This window comes from Carex rostrata, chromosome 13 (assembly GCF_964058835.1).
Source record: "Carex rostrata chromosome 13, lpCarRost1.2, whole genome shotgun sequence".
NCBI lineage: Eukaryota > Viridiplantae > Streptophyta > Magnoliopsida > Poales > Cyperaceae > Carex > Carex rostrata.
Window position 1 is genome coordinate 10,404,199 of NC_135930.1, and position 14,256 is coordinate 10,418,454.

At 34.3% G+C, this 14,256-nt stretch overlaps 1 protein-coding gene and 1 long non-coding RNA gene across 2 annotated transcripts; both read left to right on the plus strand.

Annotated features, from left to right (window-relative positions):
* LOC144564711 (uncharacterized) lies at positions 1–3,671 on the plus strand. The gene is made up of 3 exons (XR_013514713.1): positions 1–256; positions 1,967–2,075; positions 3,409–3,671. It is a non-coding gene; the product is annotated as an uncharacterized LOC144564711 (long non-coding RNA).
* Positions 3,672–5,146: 1,475 nt separating this feature from the next.
* On the plus strand, positions 5,147–6,634 carry LOC144564816 (E3 ubiquitin-protein ligase ATL6-like). The gene has a single exon (XM_078314422.1). It carries the CDS (start codon positions 5,174–5,176, stop codon positions 6,365–6,367), a length of 1,194 nt encoding a protein of 397 aa, XP_078170548.1. The 5' UTR covers positions 5,147–5,173; the 3' UTR covers positions 6,368–6,634.
* Positions 6,635–14,256: the final 7,622 nt, after the last annotated feature.

A 14,256-nucleotide genomic window follows, 5' to 3' on the forward strand; every position in this document is an offset into this window, starting at 1 on the left:
ATCTCCCTCTATAAATTTCTGTTTTCCCTCTGAATTGGTTGTTCTAGTGTGAAAATTTCGGTGCTAAGTAGTGACTGTCTTGGTGCTCGCTGATTCCATTGTCTCGGTGTGCTCTGATTTCCTTTGCTTGGTGATTGTTGTGACTGTTCTGACTGGCGCTTGCTTGGTGCCGTGCTGGTGTTGGCCCGGTGCTGTTCTGGTATTCGCTTGGAGCCGGCTGTTCTTTTCCCAATCCATCTCGTGCTAGCTCAATCGGGTAAACTCTAAAACACTCGTTTATGTGATCGGATTTTTGGCCCTTTGCTCGAGTTGTTGATTTTCTCGGCAAAGTTTTGACCTGGGGGCTGTGTTAATTTACGCCTTGCTGCTGCCTTGTCAGTGTGTTATGTTGCTTGGCTTGTGCTTTGCTACTACCCTTGTGAATTGTTGTATTGATTGGTAACTGGTACTGAATCGTACCAGTTCTGTTTTTTCCTATCTGCTGTGATGCTGGTTGCTTGTTGTTTTCCCTATCTGGTGCTGTTTGACCTCTGTTCCGTGCAGCCTGGTTGTGCTATTTTGCTTGAGTTCTGGTACTGGTACCAGTCGGTACAGACCTAGTGTAATTACTGGTAACCAATATTGATCTGACAGAGACCCCTTTCGTGATGTTCTGAATTGTGGGGGTTGTTTACGCATAATGTAGGTCCTTGTGATAATTGAAATTTAAGAAGGGATTGTTTTGAAAATATGTATGAAATTGGAATTGGGCCCTTGTAAAACAAATAATAAAAGGGGGCCTTATGGGCCTATGGTTTCTGCTGGGCCGAAATCAAGTTATTAATAAATTGAGGAAAGCTTGGGCTTTCTTTATGGGCCTATGCAGAAATTAAATAAAAGAATGTGGGCTTGGCTTTATTAATAATTATGGTATTTGGAATTTTTCCAAAAAGCGTAATTGTCGGATTTAAAACGTGGCTTTTTAAGTTTAAGTTTTATGAGGAATCGAATTAAAATCGAATGCTTACGTAAACTTGAACTAGCTCGGGAAATGATTATACCGTCCAGGGTCTGATGCCTCGATGATGACTCATAACATAATTTGAGCAGATACTATAATAACCCGATTGGACACCTGTATGATCCCGAAACAAACCCAACTAAAACACCCAACACATTAAAATAAAAATAAAAGTTTCATAAGAGGTTTTTAAATTAAAACATTCCTTTTAAACATTTTCAAACTTGTACGAAAACTCATTGCTAATTAATAAATGACGATTAATTAGTAACAGAAAAATATTATGTCTGACTTAGATTCGAAACGACTAATTATACGTAGAATTAGATTAGTTATAAAATAACGAACTGCTCGACTTAGAAATAATTAGCAAAACACGTAAAGTAGGTAAACATTTCTTTTCTAAAATTTTCGTAAAACAAGTTTACGTATCTAAATTTTACTATAACTAAAGACATATTATAATACTTATTAGTTTAGTAATAATTACATAAGTTATGCACTTTTATAAGAATAGTAATATTAGGAATTTTTAATAATAAATTAATTCTTCGAAAATGCAATTCAATTGGTTAGAATAATTATAGTTAAGTTAGAATAAAGCAAATAGCTAAGTAATTAGGATATACTAATTAGGTAAGAACATGTATAAGATTTATGTAACTCACGAATAATAATTTTACGAATATTTCGACTTTAGAATTTTTTTTTTTTTTTTTTTTTTTTTTTTTATAAGCAACTTATCTTCAAATTAAATTATTAAAACTATAAATTATTTAGAATTAAAATTTGGATAATTTAAATCAAAGTAAATAATTAATATCCGACTAACTGGTTCAGTCGGGCTGACTGAATCGATAACCTTTATAAAATCGAAATAATTGATAATTTAATTTACATATTAACTGGGGCGAGGGTTAGAATAATTTAGCGTAGATTTTAATTAGTGTAATTTCGTGATTTCAGATCAGTCGACTCCGTACGAGTCTGATCCGTGGATCGATCCGACTGACCCGCAGTTCGGAGCATACGCGGAGCACGTTGATTATTAGCGACAGAGACTCCAGCCCTACAGGTGTGGGATATCTGAATTATTTTCTTTCGTGGGCGTACTCTTACCAGTCGATCCATCTGACCTGACATCTGCACTTTATTTTTAAGTAGTTGCATTAAAACTGTAGAACATGTTTATCCTTTCTGCACTGTAGGTAGAATTGCATGAACCCTGAAAAACTCGAATTTACTGTATTTTAAGAGTAGAGTAATTAAATAATATTATATATGTATATATTAGAATATTAGGCTATTAGCTGTCTTCTTCTCGTAGAAGACTATATTATTATTACGTGCATACGCATGCATTGGTGAGAGCTGAGCAGAGCCGAGTGACTTCGTTCCGTCTGGGTGTCACTTGGCATGGGACGGCCCGACAGCCACTGAGCTGAGCGTCACTTGATCCTTGGATGACTTTAGGATTATATTATATGTATAAACTTTGATTATATATCCTTTTCGGTCATTTTTATTACTTGACGTGAGCAGTTCCGATCTCGAGTTCTGTGGCACGATACGATTCGGGATTTGTTCCCTCCCTACATTAGGAGCTACTTTGCCTAGAACGGATTCCAAGGTCGAGCTACGGGAGCTACGGGAGTCTACGGGAGTCAACGGGGGTCAACGGGAGCCTACGGTTGTGCCGGGCTCACACCGGACCCAATGACCGGACTCATAGCCGGACTCATAGCCGGACTCAGCCGGTCTCAGCCGGTCTCGAGCCTTGTGGAATCATGCGTGGCGTACCTATTGGACTGGCCAGACGGTAGAGTTCTCTTCTGCTCATGAGGAAGGAGATTAACTTTTTACGACCTGCATTGTATGATTTCTCCTATTGGATATGTTTGGGTGACGAATCGTTAGGCAAGATGACACATTGGATTTGATATAACCATCGGCTAGTGTGCTATTATCTTGTGGAGCAATGCTCGATGTCACTAGGCAACGTGTATCATTGCACTCTGATCACAGTCCTTGGATTATATTGTTTGGATCTTTTTGATCCTATTGGCACGGCACGGGGTGATTTCTTTATCCATATTATTATTATTGTATTTGGGCACACAGTGCAAGGAGTACTGGATTCCGACTTGATTTATATCCGATATTACACCTTGATTTTATTTTGGGTTTATTTCGCATGTTGGCATAATAGAATAATCGCATCATGGCATCATTCAAAAGTATTGCAAATTCTATTAGCTATTAATATAAGTTCACACATGTGCATATTTTTAATTGCATTCATTTTATAAATAAAAGTGCTTTGACCGTAGAGGATCCCTGAGGGGATAATTCTGGGTCACATACTGGGCGATTCGTCGCTCACCCACAAGTTGTTTCGTGGGTTTTAGGTACAGCATCTGGCGATCCGCAGCAGGAGTTGTCAAGAGTTGTCCCCGATGGCCCCACCGTTTGATTAGCTAGAGTTAGACTTTTGATCAGGTTTACGAGTCTCGTATTTCCTGTGTTATATATACGAGCTCGATAGATCATGTATCCCCTTCTATAGATGGTGTTATTTGGATCCGAGATGGATCGAATTATATGTTATGTATGTGTATGTTTATTTATTTGCTATGTGACTGATGCTTGATATTTATATTATTTTTGCTTCCGCTGCTGTTTGATATATTATTTATGGTTAGCCTTGCGTGCTTAATGATTAATTAAGCACGAGGCGAGGTTGATCACATCTTAATCCAGAATTCTTGGTTTGGGGTGTGACAGAATTAATGGTACATGCCTTTTGGGGCTGTTCGGCTCAACAGGATTAAGCCTCCTTAAGGCTAAATGAGCCTCCTTTAGCTTCCTTAGCCGCTTAATCCTACCGAACACCGGTTCCTTAGCATGGATTAAGCCTACCTCCTTTTGTCCGGATCTTAATCCGCTGCCCATTCCTTAAGGCACCTTCTCCCCCTCCTTTAGCTTCCTTAATCCGTTGCCCCTTCCTTTAGCTTACCGAACACTGGTTCCTTAAGCTTTCTTAGGACTTAATCCTAACTAGGATTAAGGGGTGTTGCCGAACAGCCCCTTTGTGTTGGGTGCATTTTTGCCCTATGGGATAAATGAAGAGGCAGGGATATGAAGAAAAGTCAAAGGGCAGAAGCCAGGTCGTCTTGGTACAAGACTAAAACTGTGTGCCGTAAACAGTACACAGCAGCTAGCCAGCTACCCATTGTTTTCCTGACCGTGATACTCTGTCGCGGTCCGTATTTTTTTTTGGCAAATCTCTGACTGTGATGGAGTACCACGGCCCGTTTTGGCCGTTTTAGAGGGAAGCGTTTAGGTTTTTTTTTATCATTTTTTTTCATGCGCAATTCAGTTAGAAAAAAACATAATTAATTTAGCACTAATTTTGACCGTGATACTCTATAACATCCTCTGTATTTTCTTCGAAAAAATTTAAATCCGTTTTCTAATAACGATATTTATTTAATTTATTTCTTATTAATAAAAATTTTGGTTGAATTTTGTAGCCCTGTTTGCGACTTGTGTATATTTTTTTTAATCTAATTTTTTTTCTCTTTATTTAAGAATGGATCTGGTAATAGTGAATGTATAATCTGTATTGTTGCGAGGAGTGGCGGAGGGCCGGACCACCGGAGGGGTGGGGAGGTTAACGGTAGTACTGGTATAAAAATATTTATAATTTATAATTTAATTGATAGGTAATAGCAAATCATAGTGATAGTAACAACGGCTCGTTATAAATGGTATTTTCAGTTAATGAAAAGAGGCGATTGTTACTTCCTCCAAAATATACTACCTTTCATTGCAATAAAAACACAATCTGATAAATCATTGAACATGACAAACTAAGTTCTTTCGCAAACAATCACAGCTGTCACAAATAACATTACCAACATAGAAAATTTTGGGAAATATATTATGGGTCTATAACAAAAATAGGCAAGTCAGGTAGACATTACCAACATAGAAAATTTAGATAAAGCGCCTGAAAATTAACATTCACCGGCTCACCGCCCTGTTACAAACTTGCATTCACACGTCTCCTTCACTTTCCAAATTTATTATAATCCATCTTACTTAACCCAGCAAATGGCTAATCTCCTATTATTCCCAAATCACCATCCCCTTAGCCAAACTTTTACTTTCATGGCATCAAAATTAAAAAATCATTCATTATTTTCCATCCTTCTCCTCCTTTTTACGATGCTCATACTGGCATCCCGTCCCGTGGTGGCACAATCACCGCCATCACCGAATTCAAATTCACAGTACGGTTACTTCAGCCCCGGAAACTTCACCTCATCCCTTTTGGTCATCGTAATGTTACTCATCACAGTTTTCTTTTTATTTGGCTTCTTCTCAATTTATCTCCGCCAGTATACCGGTGGAATTCTCACAGTGAACAGGCAGCGAAGAGGCCTTGACCCGGCAATTATTGAAAACTTCCCTACTATGGTGTATTCAGAGGTAAAAGAGCATAAGGTTGGAAAACAAGCACTAGAGTGCGTGGTTTGTTTGAGCGAATTTGAAGATGACGAGAAGCTGAGACTTCTGCCAAAATGCTCACATGTTTTCCATCCTGATTGTATCGATGCCTGGCTTGCAGACCACGTCACTTGCCCGGTGTGTCGCTATAACCTGAAGGATTATAAAATTGGAGAATCACCAAACCCTGATACATCAACAGTGGAAAGTGGTGGCATCCTAGAGACGGCAACAGAGATTAGTCAGCAAGAGGAAGAGAGGTCGGTGGGCCCACTGGCACTCCCGGCTGATGCCGTGGTTCTGCAAGTAAAAACCGAGACTGAAGAGGGGCAAAGGAACAGAGAGGAGGCGACGGAACTGGAGAGGATAAGGAAAATTAGGCGGGCAGTGAAGTCCAAGTCTAGCCAGCAGTCATCGCGGTTCGCACGGTCGAATTCTACAGGACACTCCCTCTCCAGTGTTGCCTGGACTGGAGAGGATCTCGACCGGTATACTCTCAGAATACCGGAACACGTATTGCGCCAGATCATCGCCGAGGGGAAATTGAAGCGCACCACTAGTTTACTCGCCTTCAAGGAAACTGGAGAGGGAAGTTCGAGGCCGGGGTACGGAGGTACTGGAGAAGGGAGCAGCAGGGGCGGCCGGAGTATAAGGATGTTTGTCAGAGACTTGTCAGAGAGGTTTTCTTCGTGGGGGATTGGGAGGAGAGGAGACGGGGAGGGGTCGGGGAAGGGAGAGGGGTCCACTGTCAGAGTTCAGTTCGATTGCCTGGCGGGTGGGGCCGCAGAGGTGGCCAATGAAGGACCCGGCGAGGGCTCCGTAGGTCAGAGGGTCGACCGGGCCAATGCGGGTTAGTGGGTTTGAGACTGAAACTAACGGTTAAGAGTCCGTTTTGAAATTGGGTTGGTCCTCTCGTGGGCCAAGGGTTTCGTCACAAATCACAATGGAAGTTCATCTGGGTGGGTCCCCTTGTGTTCTAAGGATTTGAGTATTTGAGACCAGATTGTTTGTTGTTTTCTTTATCTTAATTGCTAGATGAAATTAATTAGAAGAAATAAAAATAAGTTCGTAACTCAGTATGTTTTTTTTTTTATATAATGGAAAGGCGTTAGCCGTTATGCCTATTTTTCAAACAAAAAAATAATAATAAGTTCGTAAACACTTCTAGTAATTTTGTAAAAACTAAAAAGCACTCATTCATTAGCATGGAAAATCTGTAGTAGTTTTTATTACTAAAAAACCAGCAGAGAAAGGACCCCTGAAAGTATTTTCCTCTTTATTTTATATTGCTTTTTTAAATCTCAATCTAAGTAGCAGGGAAAATAGAAACGAGACAACATATCATCTGTGGACAGGTCTCGATCTTCTATTGAAGGGCGAGACAAAGGGTAACACAAAATATTTTTTTCCCTTAGGAGTACAAAGTTGGCAGATCAATGAATTTCTGTTAGCCATGGTGCGATTGGAACTGTGGAATTGGAATTTTTTTTATAAATCATAATTAATAAAAATAATTTTAGCAAAAGCAGCATAATTATTATTTTATTTTTTTTTACAAAAACAGGAAGGACCGAATAGGCTATTCAGTTCCGAATTTTTACTTTTTTTGGAACCGAATAGCCAATTTGATCTTGAGTTCTCTTTCAGCTTTTGTGAACGCAGCTACAGAAAATCTCAAAGCAGTGTTCAGACCGAATAACCTACTCGGTCTCCAAAAACATAATTTTTTTTCACCCCGTAGCGGCTCTCTTTCTCTCCCAGATGCGTAACGAATGAAAAACCTAACATGATTTTGAACTTATGATTAAAGTTGGTTGCTGAGCTCACCACATATTATCCAGATGCGTAACGAATGAAAAACCTAACATGATTTTGAACTTATGATTAAAGTTGGTTGCTGAGCTCACCACATATTATCCAGATGCGTAACGAATGAAAAACCTAACATGATTTTGAACTTATGATTAAAGTTGGTTGCTGAGCTCACCACATATTATCCAGATGCGTAACGAATGAAAAACCTAACATGATTTTGAACTTATGATTAAAGTTGGTTGCTGAGCTCACCACATATTATCCAGATGCGTAACGAATGAAAAAACTATCATGATTTTGAACTATTCTTGAACAGTGGATGTCTCTATATATAAATCTCTTTTTTCCTTTATTAAAGAGACAATAGTCTACTTAGTTTCTTTTAGACCATCACAGGAGCCGTTGATTTACTGTTCTATTTTGAGGCATGCATATCACACATAAAAAAAAAAAAAAAAATCATGGGACCGAAATGTCAATTTGGTCCCGGTTGAAAAAACATTGGGGACCGAATTGGTATTTTGGTCTCATGATTTTTTAAATTCTACACAGATGGTTACATCGTTTGCGAAAAAAGCGGAAAAAAACTCAAGACAGAATAGACTATTCAGTCTCAAAAAAAATAAAAATTCGGAACCGAATAGCCTTTTTGGTCCCTTTTAAAAAAATAAATAAATAATCATTCTGCTTTACTAAAATAATTTTTTATTAATTATGGTTTATAAAAAAAATCGTGGAATTGGGAGGAGAGATTAAGGTTTTCAATTCGGTGAGTGCATGTGCATGTCCTCTGTGATTAGAAATGTCAATAAGATTCTTTTAACTATTTATATAATCCGTATAGTATTCAATAAAATAGATATATTTCATTAATTTTTTTGTTAAATTAACAGGTATTGATACGCTCTATTTTGGAGAGAGTAAGTCGTATATATGAAAAAGATTTTTGAGTTGGACTCATCCTGTCTTGAGATGACAGGCCGATATGAAACCCGGTTTTGAATTAGGTGAGATTTGGAGATATTCGGACTCTAACCTATGTGATATTTTTCTTGTGTAAGTGTAGATTAAAAGATAAATTCTCGACCCCTTTTTCGTGGGAAGATTTGTCTTATATAGTCTATCCTTTAACCGCCATCCCGCATTATCTGAGCGGTTAGAGGGTCGTGGGATCATGGATAAACCGACATAGAGACGGTTATCTTGCATAAATGCAGTGTCGGACAAATAAAAGTGGCGTGGGCCGAATTCGGGTTTGGCCCATATTTCATGAGACTTTATGAGGCCTTGTTGGACTTAATCTCGATTTAACTCCGGGTTGGCGATCTCAAGGAGGTCCAAATCTCGATTTATTTGTGGCCCACAAATTATTTGCGAGAGTCTTGGGAACATGACCCTATCAGATATGAATATGAGAAAGAAAGAAACAAAAATTCAATACCATATAAGAATATAAGTAAGAACTATTTTGTATCAGTCAATTGATAAATATTTTATTATGAAACATATTTTTTTATAAATATAAACTATACAATTTATTGTATTGTTCTTATATTAATTTATTATAATATCTTATACAATTTTATTTAGTAATTTACAATAAATTTAATGTATGAAACATTTTATATTGTTTTAATTAGTAATTTATGAAACATTTTGTATTTTATTAATATTACATACATGATGTGCTTAATATATTTATTTGTTTATTAAATTTTAGATTAAATTATATAAATTAATAAGAATTAGCATTTTGTCTAGTGGCAAAGACACATGGACTATATAAGAGATCATGAGTTATAAATTCGGATGAGGAAAATCCTTTGTTGTAATAACAAGAGTATTAAATAATTGGATAACTTGACCTCCAATCTTTACTAACAAAAAAATATGTATATATAAATTATTAATTTATTTGATAATTATCTGTTATTTATTTTATTATCCGTTATCTTAACAATAATAGGTAACGAGTAAGATTAATTCGAGTATGGATATGAACGTGTCTTCATTTGATCCATACAATCATAGGCGGAGGGAGTAAGAGCTAATGGGATCAATTGACCTTCATTTAAAAAAAAAAAAATTATATGAGGAGGAATCTAATTACACCATTTTATAGTGACATATCTTGATACCATATTTTTATAAGTTATTGTTGTGATCTCAAAATTCAAATAGTCGATCTGAACCGTTTAACATGATGTCCATATTAAAATGTACTTGGAGACCAAATTTTACATTTTTTTTAAAATTTCTTATTATTTATTTAGAATTTTTTTAAATTGTTGTTTTTCAATGGTCCAAAATTACCTGAAAACAACAATTTTGTACACATATAAATACTAAAAAAATTCCAAAAAATGTAAAATTTGGTCTCCAAGCACATTTTAATATGGACATCACGTTAAACGGTTCAGATCGACTGTTTGGATTTTAAAATCACAAAAATGACTTATAAAAATATGGTGTCAAGATGTGTCACCATAAAATAGTGTAATTGGATCTCTTCTCATTTTATATTTATAGATACTTTTCTATATAATATAGAGTAAAATGCTATGAATACCGTAAATTGATCTCCATTCGCAGTATAAAAATTTTATATGATTGACCCTCATTCACGATTGACCCCATAGTCAAAAAGTATGGTTCCGCACATGCATACAATACCTGACACCCTTACCTGTGATATTGCAGAATAGAATCAGTTGAGTCATAAAATTTTTTATATTTATTTAAAAATATAAAGAATTTATATTAAAATTGGTACGAACTTATATTATTAGACGGTTCGGATTTAATATCTAATATAATCTGATCTGATTCCGATTTCGGCGGGGTCAAGATTGAAGTCTGAAGAGAAAGAAGACAGGCTGTCTAGGCTGAATTATGGTCTGCGTTCGCCGCTCAATGGGCCGTTGCCTTTATCAACTCAAAGAGGAATTTATTAGAAGTGCCGATGAGGCTGAGAGTGGGACCAAGGGTTTCAAAGGCGTCCCAAGAGTTATGACGCGCGAATTACGAGGGAAAGAAATGGTGGAACACTAGGACCCGCATACAGTGAAGAAAAAGGAGACAGTGAGGTCAGAGGACTGCAGATGAAGTGGACCTGATGCAGAGCTCGTCTTTGGAGTGGGACCCACGCAGAATGATGCAGCCAATTAGACTCGTCTCTTATTTTTAATGTTATATACGAGAGTGTTGAAATGCCTTCATCTTTATTTTTTTTAATTTTAATAACTTAAAATTTAAATCTTAAAATTCAAAATAAAACTGTTAGATATGAACTATATCATTTTATCTATGCACGTGTAAAAAATTATGGCATTTCAACTTTGTTTTGGTTGTCATCTTGAGCTTGTAAAAATGTATACTAATGTAAATAATTTCTAGACGCTGATTTTTGAATTTATTGATTCACATAAAAGCAAAATAAAAATGTGATAATTTTTTATGGGCGTATAGAGAAAATAACATATATCGCATCTAACAGTTTTATTTTGACGTTTAAGTTTTTAACTTTGAGTTATTTAAGTTTTTAAAAATGGAGTGATTTTAACCCTCCTCCATATATATATATTTTATTGATAGATTACCGAGGAGGGCTCAAATACCTTCATTTTTTGTGCCTCCATCATGACTCTATTTTTAAAAACTTAAATAACTCAAAGTTTAAAACTTAAACGTCAAAATAAAACCATTAGATGTGATCTGTGTTATTTTCTCTATGTACCCATAAAAAATTATCAGATTTTAATTTTGGTTTTATATGAATCAATAAGTTGAAAAATCAACGTCTAGAAATTATCCACATTTGTATACATTTTTACAAGCTCAAGATGATAATTTGACTTGATCACAATACTACGACACGTGATCCACGTCACAACGTTACTAATTATGGCACCATACGGCACGTACTAGTTATTAAATTGATATCTAAAATCCATACCGATTCTTCTTCATAAGTCCCAAAATTGTTTATTATTATATTTCATTAGTTTCTTTAAAGTTCACATTCAACTGTATTTTATTTTTTTAATTTCTTTCAAGGATGAGGTTCATATAATTTGTTGATGTTGACAATCATTTTGTGTTGTGTAGATAATTGTTTTTTTTTGCTGATGTAGACGTAGTCATCCTAATGTAAAGCATTCCAATAGTTCTTGACTAAAAGATAATGAAGTAACAATTTAATCGCAACAAATTAATAATTGATTAGCCGATTTTTTTATTTATATCCAAATTTAAATTGAAATTTCAAAAAATATCCATTTCGTCTGTTTTTTTCCAAAAATACCCAAAATGGAAATTAACCCCTAAAACCGGAATTTTTTTTTCCGGTTTTAGAATCCGGAATTTTTTTTTCCGGAATTGCAGTGAATTCGTTTATAAAAACCACGAAGTGTCGTCTCTCGCTTTCACTCAGCGCGCTTTCAGTCTCAGCTCTCTCACAGTAAGTTATTTAATTTATAATATTTAATTTTAATTTATTTTAATTTATTTAAATTTAGAAGTATTTAATTTTTTAATTATTTAAATATATAATTATTTAAATTTAGAATATTTTCATATTAATTAAAAAAAATTCAAAATGGTGTAGAATAATTTAAAAATTTTCAAAATAGTCTAAAATAATTTTAGAAATTCTAAAATGATTTAGAATTGTTTTAGGAACTTTTTCATTTTCGGATCCCTTACGGAGCTCTGACTGTCTGATCAATCGGCTCTTCGATTGAGGTAATTTTATTTTCTTTATGTTAATTTTCTAAATTATTCTACACCATTTTAGAATTTTCTACATTATTCTACACCATTTTGGTATTTTCTAAATTATTCTACACCATTTTGGTATTTTCTACATTATTCTACACCATTTTGGTATTTTCTACATTATTCTACACCATTTTGGTATTTTCTAAATTATTCTACACCATTTTGGTATTTTCTATATTATTCTACACCATTTTGGTATTTTCTAAATTATTCTAAACCATTTTGGTATTTTCTAAATTATTCTACACCATTTTGGTATTTTTTAAATTATTCTAGACTATTTGATATTTTCTAAATTATTCTACACTATTTGTTATTTTTCTAAATTATTTGGACATTATTCTAAACTATTTAAAATTAAATAATTAAATAAATTATAAAAAAAATTACCTTAAAACTTAAAAGGGGAGGAGGAAACCGGGTGGAGAAGAAGATGACCCTCGGGGGTCCTTATGTAGGGCAATCCCGAGTCCGGAAAAAAAATTTCTGGATTCTAAAACCGGAAAAAATTTATCCGGTTTTATAATAGAGAGTCCGGAAATTTTTTTTTTCCGATTTTAGGGGTTAATTCCGGAAATTTTTTTTCCAGTTTGAGTATTTTTGAAAAAAAACAAACGAAAGGGATATTTTTTGAAATTTCATTTTAATTTTGGATATAAATAAAAAATCGGATTGATTAGGTTATAAGATTTAAATTCAATGATGAACTTATAATAAAGTTCGGTACACACGAAAGTACGAAACGAAAGTAACGAAATCCTTAATTATTCTTTATTCTTGGGACGCAAAAGATACATCTGAATGGACCCCGTCACCCCGATAACGCGTTAAAAGAAGGCAAAGGGACGCTGCGCCGCTTGCTTCGAAATTTCAAATGCTCTTCCGACTTCCGCTATATTAACAAAAGATGAAAACTAGAATCTTCTTTTCACATACCCCCTCGAAATAGTCATATTTAGATATCATTTTTAACTCTTTTTTTTTAAAGTGATGTAAACTTTGCCGACTAGCCAATTTGCACTTTCTTAGTTGAATATCAGAATTCAGAAGGTGATATTTTTATTCAAGCTTTTTGGAATGTCATAAAAATTTGTTTCATGAAGATAAATAATTTCACTAAAATTTATGCTTGGTTGAGATGGTTTTTTAGTAATAATGTTGCTACTAAATAAAAAATTAAGACTCGCTAAATCATAGCATTGTCCTTTTTGAAAAAAAAAGAAAAAGAAAAAAAGAAGAAGAATCTGATATTCAAGTTTTACTCAGTGCTAGAAGATTTTGGTTGGGACTTGTATATTTAGATAGAAGAAATATATGGTACATCCTAATTGGCATACAATGGCATTATTATTTTGATTCGTTAGTCATATCATTATTGAAATATTATAGTTGTCAAATTTATATGGAAACATGATAACTATATTTTCAAAACGAGTATAATGAATACTGTGGCCACATTATTATTTGATTATTAATACAATAACACTTAGTCCTATATAAAAGCTTCATATTTTGAAGGTCCGGTAACAATCACTTAAAAAATTAATAAAAAAAAAATACTCCGAGTGTGACAACTAGTAAAATCTTAGCATGTTTTTCGTATCTAATATTTATTTATAATCCTATTCAATATATTTTTTTCTTATGAAATTTCGTTCAAATTGTCCATAATATACATATAGTTGGGAACACTACTCATCTAGGTAGTGCTTGTGAACAATATACATATTTAGAATAGATAGTGAATTATAAATTTATTATCTATGTTAATTTACACTTGTTAACACAAATTTAAATTACTAAAAAAATTAGGATAAATGCCTTAGGCTTATTTATAAATGCAATTTTTCCTTTTTATAACTTGAGAAGGCGACAGTGAATTTGAACAAAATACAGTAGTGTGTCATAATGTGATAAGCGTGTAAAATTTGAACATAAATAATTGACGGAAAAATATCTGTCACATAATTAATATAATAATGACAAAATCATCACTGACAACTAATACATGATAAGAGTCAAATAAAAACAATATCATTTGGAAATGAGAATATTCTTTTGAAGGTAAAAACTTAATTACAACACCAAGTAATTATATGTGGTTAGAGGAGCACATGTGAAAAAGTGCCACAATACTTTTGTTCTTTTCC